The sequence below is a fragment of the Balearica regulorum genome, chromosome 9 (assembly GCF_011004875.1).
Source record: "Balearica regulorum gibbericeps isolate bBalReg1 chromosome 9, bBalReg1.pri, whole genome shotgun sequence".
In the NCBI taxonomy this organism is placed as follows: domain Eukaryota; kingdom Metazoa; phylum Chordata; class Aves; order Gruiformes; family Gruidae; genus Balearica; species Balearica regulorum.
Window position 1 is genome coordinate 17770370 of NC_046192.1, and position 14772 is coordinate 17785141.

Consider the following 14772-nt stretch of genomic DNA (forward strand, 5'->3'; position numbering starts at 1 on the left):
TGGAAAGGCACCATGGGCTGATCTATTGGGGCGGAGGAGCAGAGAAAGCACTGGAGGACTCTCTCCTTCCCTTTGGCCAGCCCGCACCAGGGTGGTGGCAGCGGCAAGAAGGTTTTGCGGAGCAGGGTCTCCTCTCCAGGTGGACACTTGAGGGACGTGGGGGGCTGACATTGCAGAGCAATAGGTTGAGCTCCTGTCCTCATCTGCAGTGTCCTGCTGGGAGAAGAAACCTCTGGCTCCTTCTGTGCTGGGCTGCAAGATGCCTGGGAGTCTCCTTCACCATTGGAGCTGAAAGGAGCTTTTTGGGGACCCACCAGCCAGTCCATCCTCCCTCCCCACTCTGCGCTGAGCAGACCAAGAGGCTTCTGGATCTCAAGGAAAGTTGAGTTCACCCTGTCGCCTCCTTCATGCATCCCGTGGCACAAAATCAAAGTCTCTGTTGTGCCTCTCCTGGTCAGGGACTCTGGTTACAGTAAATTACTGGAGAAGGGTCTGCATATAAATAGCCTGGCACGGGCTGACCGCATCCTTCTGGGGAGAGGTGAAACTCGAGGCTCGGCAGCAGCTAAACAAGCCCCTTCCAAGGGAGACAGAGCAGCTTTATGATAACCTGATGCTGGGGAGAACAGAGAGGTTTTGCAATTCCCTTGCCTCGGTTTTCCTCGCAGAGGGCTCTGGGGAAGCATTGCTGTGTAACTCGGTATATGAGCAGTGTCTGAACTGCTGGGTGAGCGCCTTGCCCGAGTGTGGGATGTTGGTCCAAGCAAACCCCTCTGCCCCCCAGCTGGTCCCAGCAGGAGCCAGTCCATGCTCCAAATCCAACCAACAATAATGTGTCATTAACTAAAAACTGTAATGACTTCTTATTTATTTATTGCCTAAGTTCTCCTTCAAAGTATTCGTTGAAAATCCAAACCAAAATATTTTTTGGCAACTAAAAGCTGAAGTTTGACTCAGAAAATAACAGGATGTTTAAGCTTTGAAAAATGTTCCCCTCTTGCCTGCTTGCTTTTATTTTTAATGCAACTACTTGGACAGGCTACTGCAAGAAGACATTTCCTGCAAAATCTTCCACTTGGGTGTAGAAAATAGCCTTCTGTTTTTTAATCAAGCAACAGGTTATGATCCAGCCTGGGACCTGCAGCTGGCAGTCGCTGGCCCAGCTGCAGGAATGCTCAGCCCCCAGCAGAGGTGGCGGTGACATCTGCCCCAAGAAAAACCTAAAGTATGGAGCTAGGTTGATGCCACAACGATGGTGAATACCCTTCCTTGGACACACAGGGCAGCAGAGTCCTCCTTTGCAGGTTGGAGGCAGAAGCTTTGTGTCTTCCTGACCTTAGCTCAGGTGCTGGCCAGCAACTGGGTTTCACGCCTGGGCACCTCCCCAAAACTGTGTCTCTGCCCGAGCACCTTAGGAGCAGGGCAAAGCCTGTGCAAGGCAGCACGTGCACAGCAGCCTGCTAGAAGGGGACTTCTGCAAGAATGGGAGGAAAAAAGAAAAAATATGATCAAGCAAAGCCCAGATTCCACACAGCCCGTCCCACCACCCTGCCCAGGACACAATGTCAGTCCCGCTTGGCTGCTCAGAGGAGAAAGCCAGCTGGACGCGCATCATCCTGAAGATGGGAAAAGGAGAATATCAGCGTGAAATCCCTCTCTCTTTCCGCAGGGGCAGTGCCTGATCATCACCAAAGCAAAGCAGGAGAGAGGGAACACAGAGGATAGTCCAGCTGCCCTTACAAAGGAGGAGGGCAGCTGCAGCTGGTCTGCTCCAAAACCTTGGGACCACTCTCTAAGAGTCTTTTACTCTTTTAGAAAGTTAGAGGGACAGGTGACAAACAGGAGGAGGAGGAGTTCACAGCCCCATCGCCTTCCCTCAGCTGGAGCAAGAAGCCGCCCAGAATGCTGCACACACAGCGGCAGTGAGTGGGCTATGGACAGCCAAGGGACCCCGCTCCTTCTTCTCGCTGGGGACTTGCTAAATGCCCGATAGGCTCTAGCATGGTAAAAATCGACATAAATATTGAGAGTTTGCTATTGTGAGATCTCTGTAGAAGTGTATGCAACAGAAAGAAGAAACCTCTGGAATAGACATACTCTCTCTCTATATATATATGCAGAGTATATCTACAATTTGTATTGCTAAGTATGGAAGTTTCATGTATATAAATGTTACGCTTGCTTATATACACAAAACTTTGGTATTTAGCATACAAATCATGAAACCCAGAAATTCCAATTATCAGCTCAATCACATACCTACCTAACCACGTAACAGTTCCCGCAGTAACTACAAACCCAATTTGAATGCTAATTGTCACACTCCAGGGGAGCAATGAGAACACAAACTAACGGTTAGAAGAGAAATTTCCCTTCGCTCCCTAGGAATTCCCTGGTGCTCTCTAAAAACGTTCATAGGCTTTCTAGAAATTTCTATGGGCTTTCTAGGAATTTCCCACAACTTTTGAGGAATTCAGACCGGACTCTAGGAATTTTCCCTTACTTTCTGGGAATTTCTTTGTGCTTTCCAGGAATGTCTTTGTTCTTTCTAGGAATTGCAGAGAGCTTTGTAGGGATTACGGACTGGAATTCCAGGGGACTTTCTGAACAGTTTGATGTGCCTCCTAGGAATTCCAGCCAGTTTTCACATGCTTTTCTTCAAGTGCTTTCTAGACCTTTCCCTGTGCTTTTTAGGCATTTTCAGGTGCTTTCCAGGAATGACAGAGCCATTTCTAGAAATATTCAAGTATTTTCTAGGGATTGCAGACCACTTCCTGGAAATTTCACAGTACTTTCTAGCAGTTCCCCCTTGCTCCACGTCCAGCTTCGGCTGCTCGCTTTGTGAGGCTCTTTTTAAAGGAAGAAAGATGGTGCCATGCTGCGTCTGGTTGTGGGACGCGCGGAGGACACGGGTCTCCTGAGGTGCTCGTGGTGGAAAAACAAAGGTGCTTGGGGTGAGACCAAAACCCCAGGTAGGACATCACTGGTGATATAACATTGTTTTGTTCTGTCTGGCAAATGCTTGCTGGAAAATTCAGCATTAATGGCAAGAGGTTCATTAACACCACCGTTAACCAAAAATGGGACAAAGCCTTGATAAGGGGCTCGGCCAACCCTTCTGTTCGGTTTTGTCAGGCTTCCATGAGGTAACATGCGGCAGGGGCAAATGCTGCAGGACCAGTGTTAAGCTGCAATTAGGAAATCATTTAATTGTGCATCCGAAAGCTACAGGCCGACGGACAAACGCAGGGGAAAGGCGGTGTGTACAGTTTTTAGAAGCCTTCTGGCCTACCCAGGATGAAAGGGGGCTACAAACCCGTATGTTAATACAGTGGATGATTTTAAAACATGAATTTGACCCCAAACTCTCTTCAAGTTACGTCGGACAGCGGGAGCCGGCGAAAAGCGACCCATCACCCAAAGCAGCGGGAAGCTGCCGCTGCCCCGCCCCGCCCTCCAGGGGGCGCTGCCCGCGGGGGAAACGCTCCGCTCGTCACGTGACGCGCCATTCCCGGCCTGCGATTGGCTGACCGGGATCACGTGCGGCAGGAGGGGGCGTGGCGGGGAGTGAGGCTGCGGTTGCTAAGGCGACCGGAGGTGGCGGCGCGGGGCTGTGGGGCCGGTAGGCCGCAACGGGGAGGGGGTGGTTGCGCTGGCCGAGCTGCGGTGGTGCCGGTGGCACTCGGGGTTTGCTCCCTTCCCTCCCTTCCCTCCCTTCCCTCCCGTTCGGTTGGCTCAGGAGCTGGTAGGGTCGCATGCTTTCGGCCCTGAAGGGGCGGCCGCACCGCTCCGGTCCGGGTCGGGGGGTGGTGGGCCGTACCCGCGGGCTGCTCTGTGAGGAGACGGTATGACTACCTCGCGGCTTGGCGAGAACCACGGTTCGGGTCGGTGAGGGCCGGCTTCGGAATTTCTTTGAAGGTGCCTTTCGGGGGGATAGCTTCCTCATGTGGTTTGTTTGGAGATGAGGTGGCTGATGGGCTGTGGGTAGCTGGGCTGTGGCAGGGCTGTGTGAACTGCTGTGCTTTCTGCTAACACCCCTTCTTTACAATTTTATAGGTTTATCAACGATGACATGTAGCAGTAACGCTTAGCAATGGGTGATGTTCTAGCTTATGAAGCTGAGTTACTTGGACTAGTGAGAGAGGTTGGTTTTGTCTCTTTTTTTTTTTTTTTTTTTTGGTTGAAGTGAGCAAGGCAAAAATTCATAATGCTTATATTTAGAGCCAGATATTGTAACTGTGGTCAAAATTCTGGAGTTGTTTAACTGGTCAAGTGTTTGCTGCACCTGGAAATTATATTGACTCTTGTCACGCTCTATAGATTCAATGGGCTCAATGTCCATTAAATGCAAGCAGTCAAACATCAAATCAATCTAGAATTATCTATTGTTTATTGCAAATGAGGCTTTAATTAAAGGAACAGTTAAGTTGATTAGATCACAGGCAGCTTTGAGGCTCAGGTTTCACCTGTGATAATGGTGAGATCTTTAAAACCTTGCTTAGCTGCCACCTCATTCCATATGTGTATAAAACACAGAGGCATATAAACACCTGAGAGCTCACAAAGCCGAGGCTGAAGTCCTGAGACCACTGATCTCCATGGTTTATTGCCTAAGCAGGATTTTCCAGCTAGGCACTCCTCAGCCCATATTTCCCATAAGAGGTAATCAGAAGATACTCTAAAGCGTGAAATGGTCCTGTGAAAAAGACAGTGACAGACAAACTTTCAGGGGCAGGTGCCTCTCTGGTAAGTCTGTGCTTCAGCCTTCTGGATAAATTGGCTAAAATGGGATATTTATGATTTGGAACAAGAACACAAACTGTGATCTCTGCTGCTCGATACTGCCTCTTTCCTTTGATCGACACTGTGTTGGTAGCCTGGTTTAGGGCCCTCAGTGAACACCAAACCAACAAGCTAACCCGCCTGCCTTGTGTGCTTGTGGACCTAAACTATTGTAGGGTCCCACAGATGCTGGCGCAGCGGAGGGGCGATCAGGAGTGTCAGCAGCCATCACTGTTGGCTGGCTGTTGAAAATCTGGACAGTTACTTCCTGCCTAAAGAGTCTACCAAATGGCAAAATTATACACAACCGAAGTCTTTTTGTGGATCTCAGAAAACAAATCTAAAAAGAGGTTTATAGTACATTACTATGCTACTGTTTATGTTAACAGTGAGGAAAGTAAACAATTCTTGTTCTCTGTGGCAATGTTGGGCATCCAGATCAACTTTGCAAAATGAAATGTGATGTCCTGCCTTGGCAACCAATAACTAAGACCCCTGAAATGGGGGGAGGAGGAGAAAGTTGTGTGGAATATAGCCACTGCACATTGTGGGAAGAAGAGGCAGGACTGTTTATCTCTTTCTGAGAAGAATAGTTCTTGATTAGTTGGTCATTAATTTGGCTTGCACAGCTTCAGGTGAGTGACCTGGCTTAGAATTCAAGTTGTCTGACTGCTTCTGTGGAGATGAGAATCACACTTAAGAATTCTGCCCTCTGAGAACATTATTTGCAAGAAAGTTATTCACTTGTTTCTTCAACCAGGGTATAGCATTAGTGGATTTTGGTTCTTTTTCTTCTTTTGTTGAATGAAATTACTGGCTAAATCAAGGGCCATCATTCTTTCAGAGAGGATGTGCTCAGTTGTCAGCACTATTCTCTAGGATGCAGGAAGCAACTTAGTTCAGAGGCAGTATTTTCCTGCCACATGAGGTACCAGTTCTTGGTTTGTTGCTGTGCAGTCTTTGGCATTTATGGAGCCTGCTACAGAAAAACTTTAAAGGATTTTGGCAATTTGTAGGTCACTCATTGAATCATTAATAATCTAAAAAAATATTGTTCCTGTATTGTATTATTTTTGTCTTGTAGTATTTGGATTTTGCTGAATTTGAAGAAACAGTGAAAGTATTTACAAAGGAATGTAAAATAAAAGGGAAGCCACTACCTAAATCAGCAGGTGTTTGCTCGAGAGATTCAAAAGCTTTGCCTGTTCAGGTAATGCATTGTTTACACTTACTTTAATATTAAAAATGGTTAAAGGCCACTAACCACCATGTGAATTATTACAGCAGTGAGATTATCTGAACTGTCTGAACAGATTCTTGATTATTTTGAGAAGTCTACTAGCAGTCTTCTTTTAGTACAGGAGCTGTCAACTTTGGTTTTTTATATTTGCAGAACTCCAGTCCTTTTGAACCTGAGACAGTAGTTTTGGTTCATATTATTTTAGGTTTTTAGCTTGCTGTACTTTGGTAAGACTGATTTTCATGCACCATAGTCGTTTATTTTCCCCTCTTGTACAGGTGGGTCCCCAGATTGACATGCTTGAAAATTTGGGCTTTACTTCTTGTATTGATGGTTGATTCAGACTCTCAAAGATACTGAGTCACAGGATAGGTAGTGAAAGAATATTTAGGTGGTCATTGAATGGTGAGAGATTTTGGATAAAGCTTTTCATTCAAAGTGTTCAGATGGCACTTGAATTCTTCATTTACTAACCTACTGTTGAAAAAATATAGCTCTTCTGTGCTTGATTTTTCACTGAATGCTTTTCTCCCTTGCAGAAAGATCTGCTTACAGCATTTGAAAATGGTGAGCAGGAAGTTTTCTTCCGGCTCTGGGAGGAGCATATTTCATCTTCAGTCCGGGACAATGAACCAGTTGCTCAGAAGCTGGAGTTCTACCTTCACGTACACTTTGCCACCTACCTCTTAAAACACTCTGTGGGAAAGCCTGTAAGTTTAGCTCGCAGTTCAAACTTCAAATTGTTTTTGGTTTACTTCATTTATTTGTCTCTAGTGTAGATGACAATGGGATGTTTAGTAAGAAGAATTCCCAGAATACTTATCCAGGTTTTGGGCCGCAGTCTGCATTTTAGTTGAACCAGACCCCTTGTATTGTGAAGTACAGAGATGGAATTTGGCGGTGTCCTTATCTTGGAGCTCCTGAAATATTTTAATTTGGAAAATACCAACATGCTGATAGTTTCACACCTCTAATTGTAGTTTATAGGAGATTCTTAAAACACTTATTTCCAGTTTGGACTGAGGCTGTGTGGTGAAATATAAACACTTGTGATAAAATGGGAAAGCTGAATCTTCACCAGCTCAATATATCATATTGAAAACAATAATTCCAAGCTGTCATAAAATCTCTGTTATGTGGGACTTTTCTGATGAAGAGACATTTAAGTAGCCTTGAGTCAGCCAGATCAGCCAGGGCTTAACAGCTCCTGCCTTATACCTGTCAGCTGCTATAGGAGTATTTGGATGCCTTCAGTGTATTTTCCAGCCTCTAAGGAGCTTTTGGTCTGTTCTGTGTCTCAGCTCCTCTTCCTGGTGCTATGTGAGTGGATTTTATGGTTCTGCACTTATCACTGAAATAAAGCATGTCTAAAGTAGGTGTTTCCTCTTTGCCCTGAGTGTGGAAGTGGCACTCTGCTTTAGAAATCTAGCCTGAAGTGGGCAGGAATAATTTATATTCAAAAAGCAATTGTTCCCCTCTTCTGTTGTTGGACCTGGAGAACAGAAACAACAACATTGGTTTAAATTTTCTTTTTTCAGTGGTGAAAACAAGATATAATGCTCTTTAGTTAAATAAGTGTTGCTTTTTAGATAACAAATATTCTGGGATTTTAAACTTGATATTAATGTAGTTAGGTCTCTGCTTGTATTTGCCAGCTTTATAGCGCGTCCAGAATGGTAATTTTCTAAATAAATATGCTGCTTTATTTCCTAGGACAAAGCTGAACTTGAGGAAAGGATTTCTCATTTTAAGGCATACCTGGAAACAAAAGGAGCTGCACTGAGCCAGACTACAGAGTTTCTTCCCTTCTATGCTTTGCCTTTTGTTCCGAACCCCATGGTACATCCTTCATTTAAAGAACTTTTCCAGGTAAGTATCTTATTTTGCTGAGATGGTATTTATGCTGATTTTTCTCATGGGGCGATAGATATTGAATGATGCATAGTTCGGTAATCGTTTTTATTGTTTTCCTTTAACAGAAACTGTACAATCAGAAAAGAACATATATTTGATGGAGGAAGGGTTGTGGGAGCGCTGTCAATAACAGAGTACCGTCTTAAATATCTATTTTGTATTTGCTTGAGTCCTAAGTGGCTTGCCAGCTTTGTGTCCATAAATAAGAATTGCTGCCTCTCCTTCCCTTCCACACAACCCTGAAACATGCATGCTGCTGGGAATCACTGTATAATAGTTCAAGTCTACTTATTTGTTTTGAGATTGTTGCCCAACCCCGCTATCTCTATATATGTGGCTGGATTTAAAACACGATAGCTAGGCATTAGGAGACTGAAGCAGTTTCATTTAATGCGGAAAAGAGAAAGTCAAGTTGCTAAGTAAATGACCTGTAACAGAAAATGAGTCAGTGTTGTCTGAGTTCTGAGATTCTCCCCCACGCACCCCCCCAAAAACAATGCTGGAAGAGCATAACTGTGCTTAGTGGTTTGGTGACTCTTGCCACAGGCATTTTTCCTGGTTAATTTTTTTGTTAAATGTGTTTCAGCCTTTGCCTTTGAATGACTCTGAAAGAGTTCAGTGCTTAGGCTTGCATGTGCAAGGTGACAAGAGAGTGTAAAAGTTAGTGTGCTTAAACTTCACATAGATCTCATTTGCAGGTGCACTCTCAATGTAATGATGATCTACAGTTATTCTCTTGATGAAGGGGTAATAAAACACCCTTACTTTGACTGCTTTCTGGGCACCGTGCAGGTAGATGGTTATGAGATGATGTCCAGAGCTGTGATTTGATGTTCCAAACTATTTGTGGCAATCCCTGTGGGGAAGGTACAGCCATCACTTCGCTTGCTGACAGCTTGTTCCTGCGGCGCAAAACTGCACCTTAACTTCTCGGTTGTGCTGGAAAAAACTGGCTATGTGGTTGCACTCGGACTGGATCAAGGAATTGATCTGCTTTATTGCCTGTGAATGTGTGTGGATACAGCTTCCATGTACATACAAACGTGTACACAAATTTGTTTGTAAAATATGTATAATACTTTGCAGGATTATGTGCATGAAATGCTTTACTGTCCTACCACATGCACAGTTGTGCTGGCTTATCTAAGCAGCTGTGGGCAGTTATTGTGGTGGGAGGAGATATCTTCAGCCTGCATCGCTGCCACACACTTTGATATCAAATCAGAGCTTAAGTGATACTTGCCCTAGGGCTGACTTTGGATGTACCAGCTGATGAGGAGTTCCAGTTTAGTACCAAAAAAAGGCATATACTGCCATTTTCCTTTGGGACTAGCTATAAATAATGAGATGTACTGGTTGACCTCAGAGATGAGATATGACTACTCTTTTTTTAATTATACTTAGCAGCTTTTTTTTTTTTTTGAATGCCTTATCTAAGACAAGATCCTCAGGTTTATTCATAGTAACACAGCGTCCAAGCTCTTATACCACAGTAACTCATATTTTCTTGTGGGAATTGTACAGCTCATTCCATGTTAGTGTTGAAACAGAGTGTTTTACGTTTGAGAAAGAACAGCAGTGAGTCACTAGTCTGCTAAGCAGTGTTCTTATGGAATTTTTTTCTCAGGCGTCTGATGCTTTATATAGTTGGAGTTCCTGTCTGTTTGTGTAATACATCTTGAAAAATAATATACGCTCCTCTCTGTAGGAGACATGTTTCCTTTGGTAATATACAGGGTAACGTGGTGCACCAATGTCTGGAAACTGAATTGGTAAATGCAGTGAGTAAATTCTGTATGCTCTCCAGCATGGTGAAATAAGGGTAAATCTGAGCTGCAAGAACAGCTTGCAACATTTACATATACAGCAGTAAATTTAGGAAGCTTCTGCTACTTGTTGGAAGATACTGCTTTTTCATGTGTTGGCTAGCTTTTCATCAATCAGAAACTAGCTTAAGTGAAGGTCTGAAATAGAGGAAATGAGCATTCAATGAATTCTTAGGTGTAGTTTGGCTTTTTTCCTTAACTACTATTTTCATGTGCTTATGAGACACTATGTCAAGCAGAAGACAGTGTTCCAGTTAGTGGCTGATATGTTGGTATATTTTTTGTACGTGAGTTGTTTTTCTCCAAATCCTTATTTCAGAAACGTTGTGCCCATGTCATGATGCTTGCAATAGTTCTGACAAAATCTCCTAACAAGATCTGGGAATTGTAAAGATGGCTACAGTGATTACTTTTTGAAAACCGAGCAATGGAAAATTATTCATTTTGTACTCTATTTAATAAATGTAAAATAAATATTCATATTTTTATCTCTTTCTCAAGTTGCTTTTTTTTTTAAAGGTACTTCTAATTTAGGGGCAGTTGTTGCATGTTCATACAAGGCACCAACACAATATGGTGGTTTTACAGTTGAAATAAAGCTACGTCGAGTTTTTTTAGAGCTCTTGTCTAGGAATAATACTGAACATTCTTCTAACTTCTGTACACTTTACAGGTAGCTAGCAAACACATTGACTTCAGTAACAGTGATGGGAAAATCTTTTCAATACAATACTGGCTGCCTTGTGTACTAGTGGAAGATTGCTGTGATCCAAACAGTACTTTCAGCAGAGTGTACATATTTGGTGAACAAATGTCATCATTTGTTTTTCTTTTCAAGGATTCTTGGACATTGGATTTAAGGACAAGATTGGAAAAGTTCCTGTCTCTGACTCTCAAAGCCAGACAGACTCCTCGGCTTCTCACTTTATTTGTATCCTTTTGAGAAAACACTTTGAAGATAATTAGAATTACTGTAAAGAGGCAGTATAATTTATTGGAAGAACGTGCTGCTGAGATTTATTGCGGAATTGCAGTAAATTTTTGCAAACTGCAAAAAGTTGCAGTTCAGTGTTTCTATGATAGGAAACATTGTTTATGTTCCACGTTCAAAGAAACCTTTTGAAAAAGTTATGTAAAGACAATGTATAGATGCATATGAACTTGCATATTTATCTTATGACCATTCTTTGCTTCCATGTATAAAGTATGGGATACTCGAAGGCACCGAACTGACCCGACTTCTTTCTTAGCATTTGTAAAGCTGTTAGTCTTTTCAGTTAGCCATTTCAGGGACTAGCTGAAAGTTTGCCAGGGCTTTTAAGGGTTCCAGAAATTATTGTTTTACTAAATGGCTTGTGCTTTAGACTGTATTGTTTTTCTAACAATATTGTTTAAGCTGTGTTGTCAGGCCAAATTTGCAAGCTAACTAGCTGTATGACAAATTTTCTTCTCCACTTTTGGTCAGTACAGTTAAAGGCAAGGTAGAGAGAACTGAACTGGGGCCTTTGTTTCTGGATTTTTTTTCTTCTTTTTTTTTTTGAACAGGAGAAATTGAAAGTCCTTTTCCTGCTATATCTTTCTTATTCTAAAGCAGCATGTTTCCATGGTGGTATTGAATGATGAGCTGGAAATTATATTCCTTCTGTTCCATTCTGCCTGTTTGCCAGGATGAAGAGCAGTGATCAAAACACTGCTTTCATGCCCATGTTATGGATGTTTGTGTGGGAGTCTGGCGTAGAAAAGTCGAAGAAAACTTTCTCTCCATGTATTCCTCTTTATGGAGTAATGGACTGGATCCTAACTGAGCCCTGAATGTTTCTTAGGTATAAAACATCACTTGCCCTAAAACATTTGCATATCTGTATATTGATTTTATGTAAAATCAGTGGTTTGACTTTTGATTTTTGTATTAATACATTTAGACTGGAGTTACGGTATCTTATACTTCAGGGCTCGATCTGGTACCTTTAAAGGTCAGCAAAAAGTTGCAAGTCTCTATGCAACATTGTATGTTATACACTTAGGAGATTTTTATGTATTATTGATTCATTAATTCTTGCTCTCTTGTGAAGCATCAGGCATTGGCTGTTGCCGGGGACAGTAAGAATATTTGGCTTGGTTGGGTTTGCCAGTTGGTTGAATTTCTAATTCTGTGTCCCTGGAACAAACACATCCTGAAAGGATGCACGTTTTCCTCAACTGCTCCTACTCATGCAACAGAAGGAGAATGGACAGTGCAACAAAGGTAAATGCTGAGATGTGGTAAGGATATTCTGTAAGATTAATAGGGGCTATAATAGTAGTGGAAAGTATGCCTGCAATGACAGGGATACTAGTGATGCATGGTGAAAAGTCCTTTGAAATCCTGACCCCTGTCTTGGTGATAGTTACTGCTGGACTGCTTGAGGTCAGTGGGGTTTAGCACAGGCATGTACTAGAGATGGGAGAGGGCCTAGTGGGATTTGTATTTTAAGTCTGTTCTGTCCTGGAACGTGGTAAAAACAAGTGGGGAACTCTGTACAAAGTGCATACCAGCTCTCCATTTTTAGTTATGATGAAAGTAAGTTTCCTCAGATTCCTTTCCCATACGTGCTTAAGCCTATCTGTATCTTCCAGATTTCAAATCTCATTCAGGTATTCTGATGACTGACTGATGATCTTAGACAAAGTTGATTTTTTTTTTTTTTTGTTCCTATTCATTCATCCTGTTTAAACTCCTAAAATAGTAAATATTGTTATCTCCTGAATCAGAATGTGTTAATTTAAGTATGACTGATGCATTGCGTTTTTAGGTAAGCTGTTCGTGCACACTGAAGTGTGTAAGTGACTTAGGGTCCTTTAAAAAAGAATAATTTCAGCACTGAATCCCATTAGATGCTGATGGCACTTGAAATATGTGCCTTTTAAAAAAATCAGTTCAATAAACAGAACTTATGAATGTGAGGGAGTTGGGTACCTTTTTTCACTTGACTTTCTGTGTTCACTTTATTGGTAGGGGTTTGTATGAGCCCAGCTGCATTCCTAAAATGACTTTTCCTCATGAGTATTTACTATTTGTAGTTTGAATTAAGGAGAAAGTTAGGCTCATCTCCCAGTATGAGTTCCAGGTATTTTCTTTGTTATTTTGTGCTTTGTGTTGCATTAGACTTTCATAATAGAAAGATCTTTGTGGATTTCTATTTTCCAGAAGTTACTCTTTTTCCTTGTGATGGGCTTTCCTGAAGACAATAGTTCCATGTAGTTATTTCTTTCTAATCGGAGTATGATTGGGCCTGAATTATTTTTGGCCTAATTATTTTTTATTTGGGCAAGTTTTATGCTTTGTGCAAGTACAGGGACTGTCATGACATTGAATCCATGCAGGTCAGCCTTAATTTGTTGATCTGTTACGTGCCTTGGAGGTTGAGTGGGTTTGGATTTTTCATGAAGGTTACTTGAGGCCTGTCTCATATGGAAGTTTTGGATCAGAGAGGTTATTTTTGCAGCATGCTGCTCAGATCACATAGAATCCACAGTACGTAGTCACTGTTGGAGAATGTTTGCTTTATCAGTGAAGGAGAAACAGAAATAAAATTAATAGGCAACACATTGTGTCTGGGAGAGGGGAAGAAAGAAGCCAAATGTGTTGTATTACTCTCTGATCCTGTTTGATCACTGCTGCAAGATGACTAAATGTGAACTGCCTCTGAAAGGCGCTTTTTCCTTCTCCTTGACCCTGACTCAGATGGCAATGATTTAACTTTTTAAACAAGCAACTAAATATTAATTTTTACCTGGACTGGTAGCTCACTGATCTGTCTTCAATAACAGCATTCATGATTATGGGGATATGGCAGGAATGCAGGGAGGAAAAGGGGCAGTGTAGGACCAGCTCTTCCAACAGCCATCTGTACTTGGGTCAGCTACATCTCGATGATGAGATGCATCTCCTGCACTTTCAGTAAGACAGACTTTCATGAAATATTTTTTTCCTTTTTTAGTAAAATTACTTATGTCTAAGAAGATAGTGATAAAAAAAGCAAGACGTGTCAAGACTCTGATTCTTCTCTTTGACTCCCTTTTCTCAGTAAAGACCAGTGTTTATAATTAGTAATCCCTGGATTTAACAGGGAAGGGGTAAATTGGACCCTGTTTCTTAATTGCCAAGACTAGCGTTCATGAGCTGCATTGAGTTTGGTTATGTAGTTTTTTTCTGCTTACTGTTGCTGGAAGATGGTTTTTCATCACTGGAAATTTTCCCCACTGGGCTATGAAAAGCAAGTAAATTATGAGTAGGTTTATGTTTCACGACTTGGGGCTTCCAACTTTCCTCTGAGTGAAAGTCATGCTCTAGATACATCCACTGGAAATTTCTGAATCAAATGTGTTGTATCACAGTTAAATAAAAATGTGTTCCAATTTGCTCATCTAGGCAATGGAATAAAGTGCCAAAGAGTGGCTAGTTTTTTGCAATGGTTGCTCTCAGAATCTTTATTAGTTTAGAAAAATATTCTTGTTTTGGAACTGTATCATAATAAAGCTGTGGTAGCAGTTTAGCAGTGATGGCTGTGGAATAAAAATAAAATCAAAGTTGAATGATTATTATTATGGAAGAATAATTTGGGTTGTCTTTGGAAGCTATCTTAATTCTTCTGATTTTTAAGTTGATGAATATTTATTGCAGTTGCAATGGTTTTAACAGCTTAAAGAATTGTAAAAAGTTTGGCGTGCTCAGCAAGATTACTTAATGTTACTGGGAACTGTTCTAGTGGTTTTTTTCAAGTGCATTTTGCTGGATTTGTACAGGATCTGTGGCTTGTCACAGCTTCTATTGTTATTTTACACCGGTTTTGCCTCCCTCCTAGAAAGTATAAGAAAAATATCATTAGAGTGGCTTGATTTGCAGTTTGATATCAGGTGTCAGTCACAAATCCTGGAGGTGCAGAGTGCTGTGATTCAGGAATGGTTCTCAGAAAGCAGCCATTCTGACAGAGGAAGAGGCTGTGAGAGTAAAATAACTGCATGGGTTTT

The 14772-nt window shown here is 42.0% G+C and overlaps 1 protein-coding gene and 1 long non-coding RNA gene across 7 annotated transcripts in view; both read left to right on the plus strand.

Annotated features, from left to right (window-relative positions):
* Positions 1–3620: 3620 nt before the first annotated feature.
* ARMC9 (armadillo repeat containing 9) overlaps positions 3621–14772 on the plus strand; it is a 69369-nt gene continuing 58217 nt past the window's right edge. Inside the window, exons 1-7 of one of the 6 annotated variants that reach the window (XM_075761317.1) lie at positions 3621–3745; positions 4057–4144; positions 5867–5992; positions 6562–6732; positions 7736–7891; positions 10601–10693; positions 11983–12007. In XM_075761317.1, the coding sequence (XP_075617432.1) occupies positions 4094–4144; positions 5867–5992; positions 6562–6732; positions 7736–7891; positions 10601–10693; positions 11983–12007 (622 nt within the window). In that variant the 5' untranslated portion in view covers positions 3621–3745; positions 4057–4093. The other 5 variants (XM_075761320.1, XM_075761319.1, XM_075761316.1 and 2 more) reach the window with 5 other exon arrangements.
* LOC142602938 (uncharacterized) lies at positions 10715–11973 on the plus strand. Its single transcript, XR_012836793.1, has 3 exons — positions 10715–11585; positions 11685–11735; positions 11835–11973. It is a non-coding gene; the product is annotated as an uncharacterized LOC142602938 (long non-coding RNA).